This window comes from Triturus cristatus, chromosome 10, assembly GCF_964204655.1.
Source record: "Triturus cristatus chromosome 10, aTriCri1.1, whole genome shotgun sequence".
NCBI lineage: Eukaryota > Metazoa > Chordata > Amphibia > Caudata > Salamandridae > Triturus > Triturus cristatus.
The window spans coordinates 637,680,878-637,706,664 of NC_140593.1; the positions used below are offsets into that span (position 1 = coordinate 637,680,878).

The following is a 25,787-nucleotide window of genomic DNA, read 5'->3' on the forward strand; positions in this document are numbered from 1 at the left end:
TATTGTAATCCGTGCGCATGAGGTGACGGAGGGGACCCAAAACGCGAATGTACTCGACCTCCTGGAGCCTTCGCTGGGATCCGGGAGGCAAATGGACCCTCATCCAGACTTCCAGGCAAGCTCGGCCATCTGGTCGCCCCATAGGAAATCATTGTGCGCGACCAGATGGCCGAAGGGACGTGCGCGACCAGATGGCCGAAGGGAATTGCACGACCAGATGCCCGAGGGGACAGCCGCAACCAGATGGCCGAGGGGAAAGGGGAATGGGGGCCGCCCTTCCCGGGGCCCCCAGGGGCCAGGCCGGAGCTCCTGAACCCAGACGAGCGAGGGGAGGCTCCCCGGACACAACGGAACCCCGTCCCGGGCCTTTGGCAGTGCCGCAGGCCGGGGGTCGGGGCCGGGGGACGGAGACCCCGACACGGGGCCCGGCCGGGCCCCTGGACCAAGCCGGGGCCCGCAGGCGCAGGGGAAGCCTCCCTGGGCCCTCCGGACCCCGCCCCGGGCACCCTGCCACGTTGCAGGACCCCGGACGGAGCCCGGGGTGGGGAGGCCGCCCTCCCCGGGGCCCGGACCAAGCCGGGGCCTGCAGGCACAGGCGATGCCTCCCCAGGCCCTCCTGACCCTGCCCCGGGCACCCTGCCACGCGGCCGGACCCAGGCAGGGAGGCCGCCCTCCCCGGGGCCCCCAGGGGCCCGGACGGAGCTCCTGAACCCAGACGAGCGAGGGGATGCTCTCTGGCCACAACGGAACCCTGTTCCGGGCCTTTGGGAGTGCCGCAGGCCGGGGGACAGGGCCCGGGGACGGAGACCCTGACCCGGGGCACGGCCAGGCCCCTGGACCCAGCCGGGGCCCCCGGCCCGCAGGCGATGGGGAAGCATCCCCGGGCCCTCCGGACCCCGTCCCGGGCACCCTGCCACGCGGCAGGACCCAGGACGGAGCCCGGGATGGGGAGGCCGGCCTCCCCGGGGCCCTCAGGGGCCCGACCGGAGCTCCTGAACCCAGCCGGGCGAGGGGATGCTCTCCGGCCACAACGGAACCCTGTTCCGGGCCTTTGGGAGTGCCGGGGGACGGGGCCCGGGGCCAGAGCCCCTGACCCGGGACCCGGCCAGGCCCCTGGACCCAGCCAGGGCTCCCAGGACCACAGGTGCAGGGGAAGCCTCCCCGGACCCCTTGTCCCGGGCACCCTGCCACGCAGCAGCCCCCGGGACAGAACCAGGGTAGCATCCGGGCCCGTCCAGCTGCTGGCTGAGAACCGAGAGGGGTCCCAGAGTACCCTGTCCCTAGTAATCCGGAGGAAGGATACCCCCCTTTCTTGAAACCCACGCGCTCCGAGTGACGGAGGGAACCCTAGGCGCGGACGCATCCGGCATCCTGGAGCCCTGGCTGGGATCCGCGAGGCGAATGGACCCTCATCGGGACTTCCAGGCCACCCAAGCCTTCTGGCCCCCCCTTATAGGAAAGCATTGCGCGCGACCAGATGGCCGGCAACTGAAAGGACTCCCATCTGCCCACCCAGAGCCGAGCTATAGCGGTAGGGCCCCCACCTGATCCAAGGGCTCGGTGGGCTCTGCTTCACGGGGGGGCTCGGGGACAGCGGCTGGGCCTCAGGCACGGGGGGGGGGTGGGGGTGGGACAGCGGCTGGGCCTCAGGCACGGGGAGGACCGACGGAGCTCTCGGGCCCGGGCGCCCCGGGGGGAGGACTGCCCGGGACCCGTGGAGCCCGTCCCTGGGCACTTTGCCATGCCGCGGGCCGGAGGAGGGAAGCCCCGGACGCCTGGGAGGATGTTGCCCAGGCATAGCCCATCTGGTCCCCGGCAAAGAACCACCAGCCCTGGAGGGGTCTTCCGGCACACCCTGCCCCTACTAATCCGGAGGAATGCTACCCCCCTTTCTTGTAACCCGCGCGCTCCGAGTGACGGAGGGGACCCTAGGCGCGGACACGCCTGGCCTCCTGGAGCCCTGGATGGGATCCGTGAGGCGAATGGACCCTCATTGGGACTTCCAGGCCGGCCCGGCCATCTGGTCGCCCCAATTGGAAAGCATTGCACGCGCGACCAGATGGCCGGCAACTGAAAGGACTCCCGTCTGCCCGCCCAGAGCCGGGCCATAGCGGTAGGGCTCCCGCCTGCCCACCCACGCAGGGCTCTGAGGGCTCTGCTTCCTGGGGGGCTCAGCGACCCCGGCTGGGCCTCAGGCACTTGGAGGACCAGCGGAGCTCTCGGGCCCGAGCGCCCGGGGAGGACTGCCCGAGGCACCGTGGAGCTCGTCCCGGGCACTCTTTCACGCCGCGGGCCGGAGGAGGGAGCCCCGGACGCCTGGGAGGATGTGGCCCGGGCGTAGCCCATCTGGTCCCCGGCAAAGAACCACCAGCCCCGGAGGGGTCTTCCGGCACACCCTGCCCCTACTAATCCGGAGGAAGGCTACCCCCCTTTCTTGTAACCCGCGCGCTCCGAGTGACGGAGGGGACCCAAGGCGCGGACGCGCCCGGCCTCCTGGAGCCCTGGCTGGGATCCACGAGGCGAATGGACCCTCATCGGGACTTCCAGGCTGGCCCGGCCATCTGGTCACCCCATTGGAAAGCATTGCGCGCGACCAGATGGCCGAGGGGAGAGGTGCAACCAGATGGACGGGACTGAAAGGACTCCCATCTGTCAAACCCCGAGCCTTCGCGCTAGGGTTTCCGCTAGGGCTCCGTGGCTGCAGGGCTCCGGGCCTGCAGGGCTCCAGGGCTGAAGGGCTCCAGGGCTTTGGGGCTGCAGGCCTCGGGGGACGCCCGGGGGACCCAAGGAGCCCGTCCTGGGCACTTTGCCTCGCCGCCGGCTGGTGGAGGAAGCACCGGACGCCCCGGGGAAGTGTCGTCCGGGCTTGGCCCATCTGGTCCCCGCCTGAGAACCGCCATCCCCAGGAGGCGTGTCCCGGCATACCCTGCCCCTACTAATCCGGAGGAAGGCTACCCACCTTTCTTGTAACCCGAGCGCTCCGAGTGACGGAGGGGACCCTAGGCGCGGACACGCCCGGCCTCCTGGAGCCCTGGATGGGATCCGCGAGGCGAATGGACCCTCATTGGGACTTCCAGGCCAGCCCGGCCATCTGGTCGCCCCAATTGGAAAGCATTGCACGCGCGACCAGATGGCCGGCAACTGAAAGGACTCCCGTCTGCCCGCCCAGAGCCGGGCCATAGCGGTAGGGCTCCCGCCTGCCCACCCACGCAGGGCTCTGGGGGCTCTGCTTCCTGGGGGGCTCGGCGACCCCGGCTGGGCCTCAGGCACTTGGAGGACCACCGGAGCTCTCGGGCCCGAGCGCCCGGGGAGGACTGCCCGAGGCACCGTGGAGCTCGTCCCGGGCACTCTTTCACGCCGCGGGCCGGAGGAGGGAGCCCCGGACGCCTGGGAGGATGTGGCCCGGGCGTAGCCCATCTGGTCCCCGGCAAAGAACCACCAGCCCCGGAGGGGTCTTCCGGCACACCCTGCCCCTACTAATCCGGAGGAAGGCTACCCCCCTTTCTTGTAACCCGCGTGCTCCGAGTGACGGAGGGGACCCTAGGCGCGGACGCGCCCGGCCTCCTGGAGCCCTGGCTGGGATCCACGAGGCGAATGGACCCTCATCGGGACTTCCAGGCTGGCCCGGCCATCTGGTCACCCCATTGGAAAGCATTGCGCGCGACCAGATGGCCGAGGGGAGAGGTGCAACCAGATGGACGGGACTGAAAGGACTCCCATCTGTCCAACCCCGAGCCTTCGCGCTAGGGTTTCCGCTAGGGCTCCGTGGCTGCAGGGCTCCAGGGCTCCAGGGCTCCAGGGCTTTGGGGCTGCAGGCCTCGGGGGACGCCCGGGGGACCCAAGGAGCCCGTCCTGGGCACTTTGCCTCGCCGCCGGCTGGTGGAGGAAGCACCGGACGCCCCGGGGAAGTGTCGTCCGGGCTTGGCCCATCTGGTCCCCGCCTGAGAACCGCCATCCCCAGGAGGCGTGTCCCGGCATACCCTGCCCCTACTAATCCGGAGGAAGGCTACCCACCTTTCTTGTAACCCTCGCGCTCCGAGTGACTGAGGGGATCCTAGGCGCGGGTGTGCCCGACCTCCTGGAGCCCTGACTGGGATCCGTGAGTCAAATGAGCCCTCATCGGGACTTCCAGGATGGCCCGGCCATCTGGTCGCCCCATTGGAAAGCATTGCGCGCGACCAGATGGCCGAGGGGAGAGGTGCGACCAGATGGCGGGGACTGAAAGGACTTCCATCTGTCCAACCCGAGCCTTCGCGCTAGGGTTCCCGCCTGTCCACGCAGGGCTCCGGGGCTGCGGGGCTCCGGGCTTGCAGGGCTCCGGGCTTGCAGGGCTCCGGGCTTGCAGGGCTCCGGGCTTGCAGGGCTCCGGGCTTGCAGGGCTCCGGGCTTGCAGGGCTCCGGGCTTGCAGGGCTCCGGGCTTGCAGGGCTCCGAGGGGGGGGGGGGGGTGCTCGTAGACCCCACGCTGGGCCTCAGGCATGGGAGGCCCGGCGGAGCTCCCGGGGCCCGGACGCCTGGGGGACCCATGGAGCCCGTCCTGGGCACTTTGCCTCGCCGCGGGCTGGAGGAGGGAGCACCGGACGCCCCGGGGAAGTGTCATCCGGGCTTGGCCCATCTGGTCCCCGCCTGAGAACCGCCATCCCCGGGAGGGGTGTCCCGGTATACCCTGCCCGATCTAATCCGGAGGAAGGCTACCCACCTTTCTTGTAACCCTCGCGCTCCGAGTGACGGAGGGGATCCTAGGCGCGGGTGCGCCCGACCTCCTGGAGCCCTGACTGGGATCCGGGAGTCAAATGAGCCCTCATCGGGACTTCCAGGCTGGCCCGGACATCTGGTCGCCCCATTGGAAAGCATTGCGTGCGACCAGATGGCTGAGGGAAAGGTGCGACCAGATGGTCGGGACCGAAAGGACTCCCAGCTGCCCACACCGAGCCATAGCGGTAGGGCTCCCGCCTGCCCTTGCAGGGCTACGGGGCTCTGCACCAGGGTCCCTTGTCCCGGGCAGATGGACACTTGGCAGGCCGCAGGATCCCAGGCCCTGACCAAAAATCAGGAGACCCGGGGCCGGTCCCTGCTTCTCAACGCAGCCAGGCCGGGGAGATCGGGGAGCCTGCCCAAGCACGAGGGACCCCAGTCCCGGGCACACGGTCCCTCAGGTTGTGCGCTCGTTTTCCACAATTGTTTTTCAAAATTCCACAAAGAGGCATTCCGCAAATTCCGCCCAGCCCTAGTTGTTTGCCGCTAGGTGCAGTAGGGCATCACTCAGTACAGTTAGGGTGAGGCTGAACGCGGTTGCATGTGCCTCACGGTGCATTTGCCCGCGTCTGTCTTCAGTACAAAGAATTGCTGGGCACGAGCCGAGTGTCTACACAGCTCTTTGAAGTCCAGGCCTCAGTCCGTAATGCTTCAGCTGCAGATTGAAAGCCACGCTAATCTAATGTCATGTCTATAAGCAGTTCTGTGCCGCCCCCTGCCCACAGTGGGGACCAGCAACTGGCGTCTGTGCCCTGGCTCGGTGAGGCACCGCCTTGTGTGTGTGTGTGGGGGGGGGGGGGGAGTTCAGAAGGGCCCGTTGCTAGACTGCCTTTCTCTGATGGATCATGTTTGGAACACAGAGGCAGCAAACAATTCACCTCTCTGAATATTGTTTGTTTGCGCATTCCCATCCTTCTGATGTACGACGAGCTTCCATATGTTGAAGGATGCTTTGTTTTTTGTAGTTCAGAGAAATAAGGATGGAGTGAGAACCTGTGGGAGGGTCACTGTATATGCGTGTGCGCGAGGGTCATGGGTGTGTGTGAGGGAAAGGAAGTGTGTGAGAAGCAGGGATGTGCAGAAGGGCTTATGTGAGAGACAGGGATGCGTGTGTGGGACTCGAAACCGGATGATAGTTACGAGTGTGTGTGAGGCAAAATAACTGTGTGAGGGAAAAGGGATATGTGTGAGTCTGAGATCTTCCTGATGGTTGAGGATTTTTTTTTGGCAAAGGGGCTGTGTGAGAAACGGATGTGTGTGAGAATCAAGGATGTGTGTCGGGTAGCGGTGCATGTGAGGGAAAGGGTCTGTGTGAGATATCATGGATAGGTATAGGAGGCAGGGGTGTACATGAATGAGGGGAATGGTTTCCTAGTGTCTTTCTACCATGTAGGATGGTTTTGCTGCTAGCTAACAATAATTGTTTTTGGTACTATGCAGAATCGGATGTAAAAAATGCAACGCCTGCCCCTGTTTTCCAAAAATGTCCTCATTTAGGGCGGCATGACCTCACATCAGCAATTATATGTTAAGTGCAGCAGAAGTCGCGGCACCACCCCCTCGCCCCCACACACTTCAGCCATCTGACGGTGCCTCAGTAATTGGCATTAGATGACCCACTGGCCACACAAATGATGACATCCCAGGAAGTGGTGTCTCGTGGCCTTGGACCAGACTAATATTTAAACCATTTTGGAAGCCAAGTAAGGATATTTTCAGCCTACAGTTCTAATGTGTAGTGATTTTTTTTTTCTACTGTCAGGGTTCCATTTAGTGATAGATGCAATATATAGGCTTATCATTTTCTCCAAATATTTAGAATCTGTACACATCGTGTCGTTTAAAGAAATTAGATTTTACCTCTTTAGAACTCTCACCCTTCATGTTTTAATTCCCTGAATGTATACCTTAATGTGAGAAAATTGCCGGAGACTCATTTTTAAAAGAATATAACAGTAGATAAGAAGGCAGATGGCGTTTGAGATGGCACAGCATTTGTCTATTCATTTGCTTAGGTCTGCAATAATTGAAGGTGGCTATAGAAGAGGAGCACATCTGAAAATGTTCCTTAATAGTTTTTGTAAATATTATAAACCCTTACTCTGCTTAAAAGTCACCAGGGAATACAAATCACTAGCTACGAAACACAGTAGTTTAAATTGAGACATTATTTCATATAGCGCGCATGTTACAGCGATTTTGTAACACATAAAACTGTATTTAAACAGATGCAGTGATATTGTTTTTGTTTCACTGTACAGCTGCTTAGAATCATGCAGTATCTGCTGACACGACTGCTTTTTGATACAGGTTTCTAGTTTAATATGGATTAAAAATACAATTATCACTGAAAGCATCCCAAAGAGAAAGAGACAGGAAGAAGACATACGCAGAGACGAAAGAAATAGAGAGGGAAAGTGAAAGAACACAAGAGTGAGAGCGGTGAAACGAGTGAGAGACAAGCACGCGTGCCTCGCGCTGAAAGTTAAAAAAAAAAACAAGTAGGCACTCTGGTTCTGAGTACCTGCACTTTTATTTTTCCATTTCAAGCACTGGTCACAGACGAAGTCATTATTCATACCAGCAGAGGATGCGTGCTACTGCTTGGTACTACACAAACCTGTACCTTTTTTCCCATCCAGTAATTGAAACTTAATGAGTACTGAAAGGCTGAACAGCCACAAGCTACCTGTGAACATGGTAAAGCTCAAAGAAAAGCACAATGTGTCAAATCACAAACTGGGCTGCCGTCCAGATATGCACTCCAAGCGTAACTATAGCAACACTAAGTAAACCCAACTTCACCAGCACCTCTTGCTGTCACCCTTGGCCCAAGCCTCAGCAAGCAGACACACACTTTGTGATCAGAGTGGTTCAGCATGCACAGATGAATGCTCTTCCTGGTCTGAATGTCCACTAAGCACTCCATAGTGTTGCCGCTTTATTGTAGTGCCGCGTTTGAGAGCTGCTGATATCGCTCAGTGACTGCGCAGCTTCGGGTGCAGTCATTGCAGTCTCTGCTTATATAAAGGGCACAGGCAAGTTCCATTGAAGAACGTGTTACAGACTACCACATATAGGCCAACCAGTGTGCGTGTTTGTAAAACTCCTGAATCCAAATATAAAATAATTTTTTGAAAATGCTCAAATCTGCCCACTGTAATTTGTGTTTAAAATGTGACCACGTAAACAGTTCTGTTTTGGATGTCATTGTTTAAAAATGTGAAGCTTTTCCTGCATAAAAGATTTTGCGTTAATCAGATGTCTCGGTATGGCTTGTTCTCTCCTGGCGCCCGTGGTTTGTGTACTTGTACCACTTGCAAATGCCAAGCCATTAATCAAGCCGGATGGCTCTGTCTGGCTTCGAGCCCAGTGGCGCCTCTTGTCTGTTCCCTCCTTAGCATTAGTAAATGCAGTATTTGAAGATAAGTGCTTTTAGCTACAATTAAACGCTCTGTATTTAATCTGTAAGGTTTGTGTTTGTAACGTTAGGTGTGAAATTTTCAAATAATGTATTTCTACAAGTACACAGGGTTTGACATAGCGTGAAAGAAATGTTTCAAGTGTTTCCTTACGTTTAAGACTGAAGCTCTTCCGAGCAGTAAGGGAGGGGGAGGAGCGGGTGAGAGAGGGGGGAGGAAAGCCGACCATGCGAGGAATGCTAGAAACCAGGATAGCAGCTGTGCTCGTGCACGCCATCGCGAACGCAAGCTGGAGGCCTGAAAGAAGCCACTAGGTTAGCACTTCCAAAACCCGCTTACTAAAACTCTTGCCAGAGCAGCGCTAGAAGCGCTGGCTCAGGTGAGACCTAAAAATGATGAAGTAATACTATTACAAAATGTTCTGCATTATGCTGCATCATTTGCCTTTTCATGCAGCATAATTTACCCAACCCTGCTACATACGTTGGCTGTCTCCTGTCACATAATTTCTGTGGCCTGCCCATAGTTAACAATACACAGACGTGGAGACAAGGGCCTGCAGAGAATCCTTCTAAAAATCCTCCAGAAGTGTTACAGCATACTCTAGACCCCTCGGATTGCCACACCCCTTGGATAGTCTGTCAAACCTTTATTATTACACAGCATGTGTCAGCTACTAACTGACAGCATATCCAGAGCAAACTTTTCCCCATTAAGAACCTTTTGGTGCTGGTCTAAACATTGCATAGATGAACAAATACGTCTTCAGACTTTCCTGAAGCCAGAAAGTAAGGCAGAGACGGATATGTAGAGGTAAGGAATGCTGCAGTCTCGTGACATGTGCAGAGAACAAGCAGCCTAATGATGCTCACCTTCTGCTACGATTCTGAGAGGACTGCTGCTGCTGTTGGGCCTGTTGGGGCACTGAGCGTTTCCGCGTTGGTTCCATCGCTGTCGGGGGCATACCAGGACGAACTGAAGGACTGCCACCAAATGGTGGGCCAGGCGGACCCATAGGAGCTCCCTGATGGGGCATCCGAGCCCCCGATTGCATCCCTGGACGCTGGAAAGGGAAAGAGAAAGCTCTAGTTATGAATGTAGAACTGTAAAGACAGAAACAGCATAGGTGTTCTTGAGTTTTAGATCTCACAAAATGGAGCAAACCAACATAACTAAGAGATAAATCTAAGACAAATGAGAGGAGGAATAATCAAGACAGGTAGGAGGAGATTAGATTAAGATAAATGGGAGAACTTGAAGGTGTTAACAAAGGGGTAAACAAATACGTTTGTAGTCCTGAACAGACATTCAAGCCTGGGTAGTGTATAAAACTCAACAGTGAGGATGTGAAACGGTGTGGCAATGCAAGATGGCTGACAGGATGTGCTCAAGAGGTTCGTAACCCCTCTGCGGTTATTTTACACAATCCTGCCCTAATCCCCTGTTGTCTGCTGCAGTTTGGGGCACCCTGGCTACCTTTTCACCTGCTGCAGGGGTTGTTGGCCCTGCCCACATTGGTGACTGATTCTGCAAGGCGACTTGCCGCAGATGGCCTACTACCCGGCGGGGAATGCAAATGCAAATGCTTCTGCAGGGCTCGAAAAATCATAAAATTGCTACTAGACCTGCAGGTCTAGCGACTTAAATAATCTACTCAACCTAATTGACATGCTCTTGACCCAAAAACTGGTTCCAAATGATGTGATCGTGGGCAAATATTCGAATTCACTGATCCGCCATTTTGTTCATTATCACATATGAGAGCACCTTAAACTATGCAAGTTTAGCATGTCTGCTGTACAAAAAAACTCTTCTGTTTGATTTAATAGACTAAATGTTTGCTCCATATATAACAGATATCTAGCCACATGGGGGGCGTGGCCTGACCGAGCACCAAGATGGTGGCTTGATCTGGGAGCTCCGGAGCAGTGACGCTATAAAAACTGCCTAGCTCCATCCTATTGTGGCGCTCTGTGTCACCGAGCACCACCGCGGACACCGGAGGCCCTGTGGCCTGAGCGGAGCACAACGGAGCTGCTGAGGGAGGCACCACTGTCTGTGTGAAGCCTCGATGGCTGTGGCAGCCTGACCCGGAGGCCCCGCGACGACAGGGGTCGCGGGGAAGCTGGAGGGCGGGGCTGCGGCCGCATGGTGCGGCTCCTATGAAAATCGAGGCCGGGGCTCGAGGGCCTTGTGAGGCGTGGCGGTGGATCTGAACTTCACGGCCCCCTGCTCAAGTTGAAGCGGTGAGTCACTCGCTCGGCTCCTGACTGCCTGAGCGCATCGGCTGCCGGCTACTCGCAGCACATACTACGATCGCGCCGGTAAACGACACACGAAGTATCTGATGGCAGGCCCTGGGAGCAGGGACACCAAATATGCCCCCAGTGCAGACATCAAAGCACTCTGAGTGCACCCACGCAGTCCCAATACACTAAAGCCTGTCTGGGAGGTGGTCACACCTCCCTGTGACAGGAAACCTATTGTCTATCCGTCCCCTGCCAGAGTTTCGTCCAGCAGCAGGAGGGAAGACTCGTGTCTGTGGCTGGCAGCATCCATTTTGTGATGCCAGGGTTAGCAAAGCTGGTACCGTGGGTACAGGTGCTGTCATATTTCTCCCTCTAGTAGGGTGGAATCATACTGTTGCGGGGATTCTGCTCATGCACAGAACTATGCGAAGGAAACCAGGACTTCAGTGAATTGTGGTGTACCAAAAAACTCACCTCAGTACCCAGAACCCCTATCCGACTAGAATTAGTGTCTCATTCGTTCTCCGTATCATCTCGAAGCTACCAATGACTATGGACTAAGTTTACTATCTGGGGATGAAAACTACTATCAGCCCTATGTATATTTGTTGCGATCCTTTTTTCCTGCTGCTTATGTATCCAATGTGGCCCGATGCTCTGTTCCCTTTGTGCTTCTACCTGTACCTCATGTATACCAGCTAAACAAATTGTCACAAATGTAAATGCTTGCTTATGGACCAAGAAATTACTGAATTAATGCAGATATGTGTGTGAGAAGTTGGCCCAGTATATGCTGCCCACTAGTTATAGTGGGCACTTTGCACCAGTCCAAACAACCCTTATTGATGATTAGGTTTAAGACAACCTTTATTGAAAGCTATCCTAGTGGTAGCTATGGAGAGCAGCCTTCAGGCTAAGTCTTGAAGGAGTGTAAAGCAGCTTGGTTTACCAGATTATAACCTCTTGAATAACTAAATGAAAGGAGAACCACACAAGGTATATATCTATAAAATATATGTATTTATTTCTAAACACTCTCTACTAACCTCTTTATGAGATTAGAGAGCAAGGCACACAATAATACAGTTCTAAAACGACAGTAAATAGCACAATATACAATGGGCCCACAGAGGAGCTTGAGACTCACTTGATGTTTGATGCCTGGCGGCACCAGCATCCCACTAAAACTGGCTTCTTCTTTTATTCAGCACCACATGGTATGTGGTCTCTTATAGTCCATTGGTACCTAACCCTGGATTTTTTCATTAGTACACAGTTGTCAGACTACCTACCCCGCACTTTATCAGACCATTCACAGTACTGTTATCACTGACTTTACCCAGCATTGCATGTCCATACAGATCCTGGCGCTTCCCAACTGATGCTCTACTTGACATGGTCTTTAAAAGTGAGGCATGAGATGTGATCATCGAATATTTTCAGATCAACTCGGGCACAGGACCCCAATATGCCACTTTATGGGAAGCCTCCAAGGTATATATTCAGTATATTTGTATAACTTAACAAGCCGGGGTCTTGCACACACAACACAACACGCACTTTCCCGATGTCAACTCTGAATTTTGGGAGCTGCGTTTCGAGACGGTCAGGTGTGTTCCGTCTGTGATATAGTGGAGGGCCATGACATATCCATCCTAGATTCATTTCTTGAACTTAGGAAGTGGGCCTCATTGGTTACTGCAATACACCCCTCGACTATGGAGCCATAGGAGTTTCCTCCCCTATTCACAATAATCACATTGCTTGACACCACACATCTAGACTCCCGATTATATCACCTTGCTCAGACACTGCATCCGGGGGTGGGCTGGGGAGTTCGGACAGCTTGGGAAGGAGATCTGGGCCACCCTTTGACAGATAAGATGTGGGCATACTGCTGTCAGCAGACTCGTTATATCTCTAACAATTATAAACACAAACTCCTTCATTTTAGATACATACACAGGGCCTATGTCACTCCCAAACTCGTTGCAAAAATGGACCCAAATAGGCCTGACAATTGCCAAAGGTGTGCGACTGCACACGTTGACTTTATCCATTTGGCATGGAACTGCCCCCCCCCCCCCCCTAGCATTCTGGGAGGTTTTTTTGGGCATCTGGCATTGATGGTTTAATCTAAATTGAATTCCTCCCCATTGCTTGCACTACTGGGATATGGTCATCCTCTGGGGGACGGGATTCGACGCTATGCTGCTACTGCCCTACTACTAGCCAAGAGACAGATTTCCTTACACTGGGGCAGATCCGTATCACCGACAGTGAAAGCCTGGATGAGAGATCTGATGTACTGTGACACTACTAGTGATGTATACGCAACGTTGCTGCCTCGTGCCTCCTGACCAAAGAACATTTGGCAGCCGCTCCGCTCCTATTTGCTACTTCACCCTGAACTTACCGACTTAAAAGCCTTCACAGCTATGATGGATGCTATGTTAACTAGCCTGTCATGACAAACGGATCTGCTTGTCTCTCTCATCATACGCACCTGCATTGTCACTTGGTTGTTGTTACTTTATTTGCCACTGTCATATCATATGCTAATACTTAGTCAACATGCTATGCACTGTATGTGTTGTGGCAATTATCTTTGAGAGAATTAAATAAAAACAAGTTTAAAAGAAATCTAGCCACATTTAGGATACACATGACCCCTGACTTGCCTCTTAGTTCTTTAACCGCATTTTCATCAGGATAGGGTCAGGAATGTTTCTCAAACCATGTTTAAAAACCAAGACTTTTAATAAATACATAACTAAAGCATCAAGTAGTAGCACATTGTCATTTACAATCAGCAGATTTTACATTGAAGTGGCCACAAAATGTCCTTCTGATGTGGTTTTACTGATAACATTATTTCTGCAAATATGTGTCATTTATTTGCACATCACCATCATCAAGTAAAGTATCCTGAATTGTTTTGCTCCTGTTTAAATCATTGTTTGCATCACACTTAATTACGAAAAAATTTGCTTTCGTAATTCCTGATATATTTAGAAATATTTGTACTATTCATTTAAAGGCTATTTAAATGTTAAGTGTTAGAAAAAACTGACCTCTTCAGACAGCTCACTTGACAAATACCTCTAACTGTAGTAAGAGAAAGAAAAATAAACCTCATTTGCTAAGCAGCAATTAGTAACAAGCATTTGCAATGCAATATGTGTCGCATTTGCGTGAGCTTGAGCTACAGGCAATGTAAATGACAATTCCCCTTATTTATGTGTTTTGAAAACCCGCAAGTGGTGCGTAAACACGCACTTTGTAGTTCTAGTTGTAACTTACGATAAGCAAGGCTGGCAGTAACTGCACCTCTCAGGTCGAGCTATTTTTAGAACCTACTAGTAGAGTGAACTTAAGCTCAAAAAGACAGGTGTTATGTTCATTCAGAACAGGTGTTATGTTCATTCAGATATTGAATGAGCAATAAAGATGCCATTAAATCTTGTTTTTATCTTGACACATTTTCTGTCTGTTCAACGAAAGAGGTCAAATGTCAGTTTGTCTTTTTAGATCTCTCCAGGAGATCCACGACTTTTGAAACTTTTGTTTGAAACAAGAATGCGATTTTGCACCATACTTATTTAATTTGTTTTTGGCTGATATAACGCAACAGCTAGATGAAGTTAATGCACATCCTCCAAGGTTGAGAGATAAATATATATCAAATTTCCTATACACTGATGATGTGATTCTGCTGAGCCAAACAAGGGTTGGATTACACAGATTAATTAATAAAATATCCAACTATCCGTTACTTAATGGACTTGTAATAAATGAAAAAAAAAACAAAGGTGATGGAAGTAAGTAATAAGATATATAAAAAATATAAGTGGTTCCTACAAACTCTGCAACAAGACCAAGACAAAACATATAAATATCTTGGAGTAATATTTGAAGAAAAGGGCTCTTTCAAGCAACATAAAATGGATTTACAAAGGAAAGGAAATTCCCTACTCTTGGCATTTCGTCACTTGGAGGCTTCAGCCACTAAACTCTACTAAAGATAATATCAGCAAAACTTTTACCAACTATCTCGAACGGAAGCGAGGCGATGCGGGGTAGAGATGCAGTTAATGAAATTAAATTGTCTCTAAAATATTTACATCTTTGTTTAAACTACCATGTAATGCAACCCCAGCTCAGATAAGGTTACAGTTTGGTCTGCTAAACCAAATCATTGCACGAAAAGGATCATACGTTAAAACCTGGAAAGAATAAAATCAAATATTTCAAACCAGTTAGATCAAGCCCTCTGGCATGAAGTTCACACAAATCCAAATCCACCAACATGGAAGTATTTAACTGAGGCAATAGGAGATCTGTCCATTTATTCTTTATAGGATAACCCTCTGCCTCCAGTAATTAAAAAAAAAAGCATCAATGGCTTAATGAAAAAAAAAAACAATGTTAAAGGACAAAGAATTATTTGTACATAGTTCACATGCCTGGATGGTTATAAATGAATATAAAATCCTTAAACCACAGTCCTATTTAGAGTCTGGATGGTCCCCAATACAAATAAGAAGGTTCATAAGAGCACGATTTGGAATACTTCCAGGCAGGGCCGTTTCTACCATTAGGCAAGACTAGGCGGCCGCCTAGGACGGCAAAAAGGGGAGGGAGGCAAAAAACATGAGTTTGGGAATATCTAATGCATTATTTCTTCTAGCCGGGATGACGGGGAGAGAGTGATGGTAGTAAAAGGGAGGAGGGGGCGACATTTTTCAATTCTTGCCTAGGGCGGCAAAACACCTAGAAACGGCCCTGCTTCCAGGCCTCGTGCATGTAATGCCTTGGTTAAGACAAACAAGACCAACATCCTGTAGACTGTGTAAACATGGCGAAGAGAACATCATTAATTTAATGTGCATATGCCTGGCTTTATTAGATTTAAGGCGCAGGTTGCTAAGGATACCGTTTAACCAGCGGGCCATTCGTTCATGCAGACAAGCTATGATAGCAAGTTTTAAATAATCTGATACAGCACTGAATTGTATATTTGTAAAATGTATGAGAGCAGCGGAAATGCAAATGTCATGTATTATGTGATCATATTTTTAGCCCTAACAATGACTGTTTTCTTTTTTAGTATAATATAGAAATAGAAATCATCTTTTGTCGGTTCTGTATAAATGTAAATATGTAATAATACTTTTTAACAATGTTAGTGATTTTATAACTATGGTTAAATTGATTACTATCATGATGTTTTTATTCTTTCTAATATTGTAAGATTTTAATTAATCAACAATAAACATTCTACTACTTCTACTACTGACTACAAATAAATGTGAAGCAATCAAAGCTGTGATGAGGGGGTATGCCTGGATAAGGTCTACAACTGTAGAGGGATCTTGAGGCTCAAGAGACAAAGCTGGCAAAAGCACAGCAGTAGGAAATGGAATCCCAGGAAAAACAGAGGGAAGTGCTAGAGGTTAGACATACCCTGGGTGAAATACGGAACAGATTAGATAGGCTGATGCTCAAAGAATACCGGCACAGTCTACATAGAGAGGGAGATAGGTCTAGTATATTGCTCGCTTGGATATTAGGACGGGAGGTTGGCTCTCTGCCTGTGCTTTACCTGGATTTCCCAGATGCCACACTGGCTGTGATAAAGGGCAATCTATATGTTCAGAGCATACTTGCAGGACATCTAGCAGAATATGGATGTCAGCTCGGTTGACTCAATACAAATACTACTAGCTGGTATTGATGTTACTTGTGTCCCTGAATTTATGATGGAGGAGGTCGAAATCACCTTGTAAGAGCTTAGAGAGGTGTTGCAATCGCTGCACAAAGGTGAGACACTGGGAGGCAATGGCTTCCCGACAGATTTTAACAAACTTTTGCCCCCCATTTGCCTGAGAAATTGTTGAAACACTTTAGAGAAGCAAAGCAGATGGGCATTCTTTCTCTTACTATGCAGAAGAATATAATGTTTATGATGTCCAAACCAGAAGGGAATCCAACAGTCCCTTTTTCCTATAGGCCACTTACATGATCAACTTAAACATTAAGGTTCTGTAAAATCCTGGCCAATAGGTTGCACCAGGTAGTAGGGAACTTGGTTTAGTTTATCTCCATAATTATTTGGAACACTTCTTGATTTATGAAGCATAGCTAGGACAATTTATTTAAGATCTTATGTTTGAAGCTCTTGTAGTCTCTTAAATGCATACCAAAAACTTTAGGTAAATCTTCCACAGAGTGCTTGAGAACATCACTGCTATCACTCATCTGCCACAGAATACACAGGTGGTATTCCTCGAGGATATCAGTAACAAATATCTTTCCCTTAGCACTTCTGCCACTTAATTCTAATATGGCTAAAAAAAACTAAAATGTTGGTCTAATGTCCTGTGTAACCCTCAGGATTAACTTTGTTGGTAATCAAGTTCCTACATGGCCATAAGGACCGAAATAGATTGTGACCAATTATTGAGTACCAGGCACCTGAGTGCACCACTGTGAGTACATTTGTGCCTTTCAGTTTTATATTATTAGAAGGCAAACTCTTTTGAATCCCACCATCACCTGCACTGAAGATTTGCTTTGCGTTTAAATAATCAACTTTATCATCCTCCTCATTCACAATTATGTTAACTTTCCTTTGTGACGTAAACTTCTACACCAATACCAAATGTCCTTTTTTCTGACAATTCATGCATGTTTTCGCCATCACTGGACACCCTTTAAATTTACCTAAAGGATTGTAGCTTCCATATCTATAGTTTAGTAAATTATTTCTTTCCCCACCCTATTTTCTTCACCATAATTAATTTACTCCACAGTTCGCTTATTGCTTATAGGATTAACCACATTGGATTTACCTCTGATAACTTGTACAAATTTCTCAGAGATTCCTTTATCTTTTTTTTTTTTTTATTCTTTTTATTAGTTTCATTCGTAGTCATGCATACATTGGTAATCAATATTTCTGCAAGCACTTAACACATCAATACATTAACAGGGGGAAGAAATTCACTTTTACATAATATCTTTTGCTCGATCTCTGCTTCGCCTCATTTCAAGTTCCAACGTTGGGGAGATACAGATATTACCACGATATACATTCCATTTGCCCCATTTCTTGTCCCACTTCTTTGGGCATCCCGAGTTATAAATGCTTTCTTTGCTGCAATCATACATTTATCAACTTCCTTTAACCATGCCTGCGTAGTCGGAGAACTTGCAGCCCCCCACCCCTTAGCTATTTCTCTTTTGACAAGGGTGTATCCAAGTGTGGCTAATTGTTGTTCCACCTCTGTAAGATCTGTTGCTGCCCATATATTAAGTAGGCCCAACCCTGGTGTAAGAGTCAGTGCTATCCCCAGGGCCGTTTGGATAGGAGTTGTGGCCCCCTCCCATATTCATAGGAGCTGCGGGCATTCCCATATCGTATGATAAAAGACAGCCGTTTGGCTGCAACCCCTGAGACAGAGTGCATCAGCCCTGGCACCTATCTTTGCCAATGTCACTCCTGTTAAATATGATCTATGGAGAATCCTGAATTGTATCAGCCAGAAGCAGAGGGTGATGGCCGCCTCTTTAGGGGACATCAGGGCAGCCTGCCAATCCTCATCTTCGATTGGTCCCAGGTCTCCCTCCCCTTGCTCTTTTAGCTTGTGTAGTGTGTCAGGTAGGTTGTTACACAGTTTTGTATAGGTCAATGAAATGGATTTGGAGTGTAGTGGCCCATCTAGCAGCCGATCTTCCAACGGTAGAGTTTCCTTTATCAATGCTGTCAGTCTCTTTCAAGGTCAACTCTGAACAAACCACTAATCGTTATATTCTTGTACTTCATGAGAATTTGATCATAATTGATGTGTTCAAAATCGCATAGCAACATTAGAGATCTAAAATTGTCTAAATACTCTGTTTTGTTTTCCTTTTGAATAAAAATTATAAAGTTCCATGACAAAATTAATAGTCTTCCCAAACCTTCAACCTAGTTGTTTGACTTCATACTGAAATAAATCCAAACTAGCACCTGTGTTGGGTGCTAAAGGAGGAAGGTTTTTCAACTCCTTAAGTCCTACGCCTCCTAGGCAGTGTTTTAATAATGCTGATTTACGGGTAAAAGTATAACCTTCATCTTCTATTATTTCAACATAGGCTAAAAATACTTCAAACCAAATATCCCAAGACACAAACTCTTCCAGGACACTGCAGGCATGCATGCAGATGGCATACCATCAGAGGACATTATGAACAAAGGATGAAAAGAAGAAAAAACAAATTAAAATACAAATGTAGTCGCCATTGCCAAGTCGTGGTAGATGGCAAAAACTGAAAAAGGTTTGAAAAATATAATGTCTGTAACAACAATGCAAGACGTGTAGAATTAAAATGTGCAGGCTGTACACTAAGTTAGGAGTTTCAGTCACCGAATCATTGGTCATCCTTTGTGGAGGAGTGTCTGTCACCGAATCATTGGTCATCCTTTGTGGAGGCTTATGCATATTAAACAATGTAGTCAAAGTGGGCACCATGATCTTTTATCACAGAATGAAGCCTAAAAATCCTTAGAAAATAAGCTAAAATACTGTTCAGTTAATTAGACTATGATGATTAACAGTAAATAATCAAAGGCTGAACATAGTTAAAGCTGTACAGAACAAGGTGAAGGTACAGTGGCTAATTTGAAAACAATTAAGTGGCCGGGCCCTCATCAGGAGACCACTGCAGCTAGCACCACCTATTGCTCCTGCCAGCACTTCCAAAGAATGACGATACCAATGCAACTACTAGCCATTACACTCCTACAATTGTGACAATTCAGACTCTTCTAGGCCCCCTTCAGCTATAAGGATGGCATGGGCAGCAGGAATTAGTCATTGTTAATGTGTATTGAATAATTAAACAACTATTGTTGTGTTCATCTCTATACCAGACAATCGGTGTCCCCACTTGGCAGACGGTCATAAGTGCCGGTATTGACAATTAAGTGCTGGTGCCGAGTACCAAAAGCCACAGGCTCAAATTAAGCACTGGTGATGGAGATCCCAATGTAACTGTCACCATTAAACCCAAGTATTCCGGTAATGTGATTAGTCTGATAAAATTGCGCAAAACACAGCTATCATGGATGTGTTATCTATGGACTTTACATGGTTTGCCACTAAAAAAAATGTCTGCCACATAACATATACAGTATCAGAAGGCAGTGTGGCTTGTTGTGCAGATCAATGCATTACTGAGGTCAATCGGATGCATTAAAACTTAGGTATAGCCCACTGACTTCTCAGCCCCAAAATATGGAGCAGCAACCGCTCTAGAAGATGAATCACTGCTAGGAAGAACAGTGATGTGGCAGGCTTGTTGTGTACATGACGTATACATGAAATAGGGTTGTACAGGACAGCAGGGTGCTGAGAGTCCTCTACTGTACTCTCCCGGTGCTCGTCACCAGTGTAACAGAGAAAGGCACTCCGACAGAGTTAAGTAATACAGCCCACTCCAGTGTTTGACGAGGGCCTTTAACAAGGGAACAGGCCTTTAATAGCCGGTATAGCCCAGCTACGGAGGGCTTTAAGGCTATTAGAACATTCCACCACTAGGGAGCAGAATGTTCTAACAAATAAAACAAAGGCCCCAGTGAGCCCGAGGGGCTCCATGAGGCTTGTGTTCACAGCAACAGCTGTGAACGACAAACATTTGAATGTTGGAGCTGCAGGCTTTTATCAGCTTTGAGAAGCCCAGAGGACTCCATTGTCTTCAATGGAATTCCCAATATCCCAATTTTCTAATCTTTATTTTCACACCACAAAGGTCAAGAGATTCTAATAAATTACAGGAGTGCAGAACAAAAGCTATTGCAGCCAACCACTCACAGCCTTCAACTGCTTTCTCCAGAACTCCATCCTCCATTTCACATTACAAAAATAACATTTTACTCTGGCCCACTCAAAGCATTACAACATTCTTCTACTGAATACAGACTATAACAGCCAGCATTTTGTAAGTCAAGGTAAAGACCTGTAACAGTGTAAGAAAGAAGGACAAAGCAGATTGTTGGCTTCAGAATCATCATTTTCCATTGACCCGTAATCCTCATCAAGCATGGATATGGTGAAGTTGAATCCGAATAGCTCCTACAGCTGGGCCTTAGGAAGCAGGCATTGACAAAGCCAACAGGACTTACCTATGAGAAGAGAGCTATTTGCTTTGTTAATGTTTGGCCATGTTGTACCGCAGTGCAGTTGTAACATGGACAAGCAACAACAAGGACAGCATGTGGTGCCGTGGGGAAGTATGACGGAGAGCAAAGCAACATGGAGGGTGAGGGACCGGGTCTGAAGCAACACAGAGGCCAAGTACTCAAGGGAAACTGCTGGAAAAGCTATACACTCTAGTTGAGTGTTTAGACAAAAAGAAAATGTTACCACCCGATTAAGGGGACAGTGGAGGGACACAAGTACTTGGGCAATACCCCCAGGAGAGGGCCAAATACAAATAATCTAAATGAATGCTGCACGGGCCAACTTATGAAAAAAGAAAAGCCAACAAGCACTGGCAAAGCCAATAGGTCTGGCTTATGCGAGAGCATTGGCTTTGCTAAAGTTTTTTAGTCATGTTGTACACCAGCATGGCTTAACGTTAGCGGCGTACAGGAGTATAGTGTGCAATGGTGTAGAGTTGAGTGGCGTAGAGTGTTGTGTAGTGGAGTAGCATAGAGTGGAGTGGCGGGGAGGAAAGTGTCGTAGACTGGAATGGAGTAGTTGTGAAGAGTGGAGGAAAAGAGTGGCGTAGTGTCTTATAGTGGAAAAGAGAGGAGTGGTAAGAATGATCTATTATAGAGTGGAGTTGAGTGTTGTAGAGTAGGGTGGCATGGAGTGGCGTAAAGTTTCATGGTGTGTCGCAGAGCAGAGTGTGATAGAATGGAGTGTGGAAGAGTGGCGCATAGTCGAGTGGCATAGAGTGTTGCAGAGTGTAATGGAGTACAGTGGAGTGGCGTAGAGTGAAGTAGAGTGAAGTGGTGTGGAGTGGCATAGAGTGGAGTAGAGTGTTGTGAAAAGTGGAGAGTTGTAGAGTGGAGTAGAGTGTCATAGGGTAGAGTGGTGTAAAGTGGAGTCGTATAGAGTAGAGTGTCGTGGACTGGCACAGAGTGTAATGGTGTAGAGTTTATAGAGTGGAGGAACAGAGAGTGTCATAACGTGGAGTGACATAGAGTAGTGTATAGTGGAATGGCACAGAGTGGAGTAGAGTGTCCGCATAGAGTGGAGTGGAGTAAAGTGTCGCAGAGTGTCAGAGTGGCGGGGTAGAGTGGAGGGCCATAAAGTGGAGTAGAGTGTCGTAGAGTAGAGTGTTGTTAAGTGGAGTGTTGCAGAGTGAAGCAGCGTAGAGTGGAATACGTATGGGGTTGTAGAGCAGTGCATTACAAGGAGCACATTTTCAACTGAAATGACCATTACATTTGCACAGACATACAGCTGTTCTGCTAAAACTATACAACACACAAATGATAATGTGTGGAAATCAGCATGACCTAGTGTATTGATTTGTTTTGATCCTATTAACCCCTTTAGTGCCGTGTCGGCCAATTGCTGAAACCCGTGCTACCTCCCCAGTGCATCTGTCAGCCACTGGCTGACAATGGGGAGGCATATAAAGGCCCTCTGTTACAGAGCAACAGAAGGATTCCTTTATTATATTTTGAAGTCGGGCTGCTTGAAGAGCTTCCCAAGTAGTCAGAGTCTTTTTTCCCCCCTTTACTGTATTGACGATTGCCACGTTGACGTCATTACACTAAAGTAAAAGTAAAACGAGCTGATGGGTTGGTTTTACTTTCACTGCATCAGTGCTCAGTAGGCATTTCTCAGCCCCCAAGCACTGATTGGGGTGGGACAGGTATCGTTGTATAGGGAAGAGTCTCCCCTCCCCAATGATATTTCTGCTGAGTGGATCCCTGCTTGGGGGTCGCCTTAGGAGAGCGATCCCCAGGCAGGGATCCACCAACTTGTCACCAGAGACTTTGGGGGAGCAGCCCCTCGGGCAAGGGCTTGTGCTCTCCCATACAAGATCAGTGTTTCTGCCCCTCCCAAGGGGTGGATGGGGGTAATTTCCCACCATTGGGGACAGAAAGCCCACTAGACCCCCAATACCCAAAATCCACCCCCGAGGGAGGCAGAAAGCCCACTAAACACAAGGGTCTATAATCAAAATATTTAGGGTTAGGTGGTGCCCAAGGTGGGCATGCCCCCAACCCCCCATAAATATAATGATAGTCTTTCAGTCCCCGTGTGGGGCAGATGGCGGTATTACTGCAATCTGCCCCCCGGGGGGGGGGGGGGGTGAGAAAGGCCACAAGACACCAGGGAATTTGTTTTGTTAAATAAAGTATTTGGGTGGAGACAGCCCACCACAGGGATGGCCATGCCCCCACCCCACCAAAAAGCCAGACAGTCTTTCTGCTCCCCTCGGGCAGATTGGGGCAATTACCACAATTCACCCCCACCGGGGTGCAAAAAGCCCACTAGACTCCACAAACTACATTTAAGCAGTATTCTTTTTGGGGGGGGTGGGGAGCAGCCCCTCTGGGCACGGTCCCATGCTCTTCTCCAACTTGCGACTCATTAGAATTTCTGCCTCCCCAGGGTGTGGATAGGGGTCTTCACCATCAATCTGCATCCCCCCTTCCCGGGGCAGAAAGCTCACTAAACACCAGGCATTTAAAAAAGGAGCTATAACAAAAGGAGGGCGCAGCCTACCCTGCTATCAAGCCATACCCATCCCAAGAAGGGGCAATGGTGTCTTTCTGCCTCACTGGGGCAGGTAGGAGGTTTGTCCCAATTGGGGCCAATGTTCCAAATATGCCCTCTGGGCAGCATGGCAGTAAGTCCACCTGATACCAGGGACTTAGCATTTGTGGAAAACAAAAGTGGTGCATGTATTGTACTCTAGCATTGGCGACACCCCCAAAAAAAGCACAAATCAGTCTTTTGACCCCTTCCCGGGGCAGACAGGAGGTTTGCCCCAATTTGCCCCTGGTGGCCAGAAAGCCCACTGTATGGCAGGAATATATTTTTTTAATAAAATAATGGGATGGTTCTGGCCCATACTAACATCCGCCCCACCCTCACCCCTAAAGCCATAACAGTCTTTCTGCTCCCCTGCATACTAAGAAATCCCATCACGGTGGCAAACAAGAGGACATTTGATTCCTTTAGGTGTTGTTTTTACATATGGGCAGGGAGAGTGTGGCTAACTCCTAACAGCATCCCACTTGCAATGGTGAATGGCTGCACTTGTTGGGGTTGGGTAGGCTGCCACCTGGGAAAACCTACCAGACCCACACAGTTCTGAAAACTAGACAACCGGGGGAGTCTAGGGTGGAATGCCTTGCGTGGATCCCACATTTTCTTACCCAGAATGCCCTACATACCACAACCTGAGAAAAAACCTGGTTAGAGCCACACATGTCACCCTACCCTGGATTCTCCCAGGTGCTTAGTTTTCAAAAAGGTACAAATTTGCTAGGTTTCTCTACATGACGGCTGAGCTAGGGCCCAAAATCCACAGCAACCCACTTTGCAAAAAAAAAAAGTCAGTTCTCAGTTGAAAAAGTCGCGAGCACTTGGCCCTGCGTGTAAGGAGGTTTGTGGCTCCCCAAAGGTTCCAGAACTTTCCATCACAGTCATGTGAGAAAATGAGTTTTTTTGTAAATGTTTGCCTTTTGCAAAAAAAACTGGGGAAAGCCAAGCAAGTCACCCCCACCTTGGATTCTTCCTGTAGTCTAGTTCTGGTGGTGGTGAACATGGTGGTGGTGAACATGGTGGTGGTGGACATGGTGGTGGTGGACATGGTGGTGGTGGATGTGGTGGTGGTGGACGTGGTGGTGGTGGACGTGGTGGTGGTGGACGTGGTGGTGGTGGACGTGGTGGTGGTGGACGTGGTGGTGGTGGACGTGGTGGTGGTGGACGTGGTGGTGGTGGATGTGATGGTGGTGGACGTGGTGGTGGACGTGGTGGTGGACGTGGTGGTGGACGTGGTGGTGGTGGTGGTGGATGTGGTGGTGGACGTCATTGTGGTGGAGGTAGTGGACGTGGTCATGGTGGACATGGTCATGGTGGAGGTGAACGTGGTGGTGGACGAGGTGGTGGACATCGTGGTGGTGGACGTGGTGGTGGAGGTGGTGGTAGACGTGGTGGGGGACATGCTGATGGACGTGGTGGTGGTGGACGTGGTGGTGGACATGGTGGTAAAAGTGGTGGTGGTGGTATTGGCGGTGGACGTGGTGGTGGTGGTGGACGTTGTGGATGTAGTTGTGGTGGACGTGATGGTGGACGTGGTGGTGGACATTGTGGTGGTGGATGTGTTAGACGTGGTGGTGGTGGACGTGGTGGAGGTGGACATGGTGGAAATGGTGGTGGTAGTGGACATGGTGGTGGTGAACGTGGTGGTGGACAACTATTCGGTAGGAGGGTGCTGGTAAAATGCGGACGGAGAGGAGGATCTCGAAGAGGGCACATGGGAGAGCAGAAAGAGGCTGAATATTATCCGGGTTCTCAGTTCTAACATATTTATTCAAAGTATTGGTTTCTAAATTCTTGCTGAAAAAAGAAACTTAATCAGCCCTTCAAACACTGAAATTAATTTCTGTTTGCAGGCTCATATATTCATTCCTCCTAGTCAAGCGTGTCCGTGCACTATAAAATATAATGCTTTGGACTCTGTATCGTATTACCGCTTCCAGGGAACTATCAGAGGAGGAAAGGGTAACCGCCGCCATTTAACGATATCTCCTTTAGCCAGCTGAAAATATAAGTTAATATAGTGAGGAAGAGCACAAAACAAAATAAAACATTAAAAATATACAGAGCCAATCGCAGCACGGGAGGGGCAAAGACCAAAATGGTAGAAGGGGATAGAGGTACGGCATGCGGCGTGCCATCGAATTGAAAGGCAACTGACACGGCCTGCATCCGAGACACACACAGCGTTTCCCTTGCGGGAGCGAGTAGGGGCACCATCTGTTTTCAACATAATTACAAACAGATGGCGCCAAAGCTTGCTCCCGCAAGGGAAATGCCAAACGTGCACGCGTTGCAATAGAAAGCAATGCACAACGTGCATGTTTTTGGCCAAAATGCTGATTAATTCCAAAAGGTCCCCTCCTATGCAGCGCTGTGTAGGCGAGACCTAAAAACATTGGGGCATATTCTCAAGGGCTTATCGCCGAGTTATCTGCACTTTATTGCAGCTAAAGTGGCGATAAATTTATCACCCTATTCACGAGCTGGTGCTAACAGCCGTTATCACCAATTTTCCTGTGTTAGCAGGCGCAAAAAACATCACCACAGATGACCCTGGCAACTAACGCTAATGAGATGCAGAGT

The 25,787-nt window shown here is 49.5% G+C and overlaps 1 protein-coding gene across 6 annotated transcripts in view; it reads right to left on the reverse strand.

Annotated features, from left to right (window-relative positions):
- SMARCD3 (SWI/SNF related BAF chromatin remodeling complex subunit D3) overlaps positions 1 to 25,787 on the reverse strand; it is a 1,344,655-nt gene that overhangs the window by 1,009,745 nt on the left and 309,123 nt on the right. For all 6 annotated transcript variants that reach the window (XM_085632183.1, XM_085632187.1, XM_085632184.1 and 3 more), the window contains exon 2: positions 9,049 to 9,239. In XM_085632183.1, the coding sequence (XP_085488309.1) occupies positions 9,049 to 9,239 (191 nt within the window). The remainder of the gene's footprint in view (positions 1 to 9,048; positions 9,240 to 25,787) is intronic.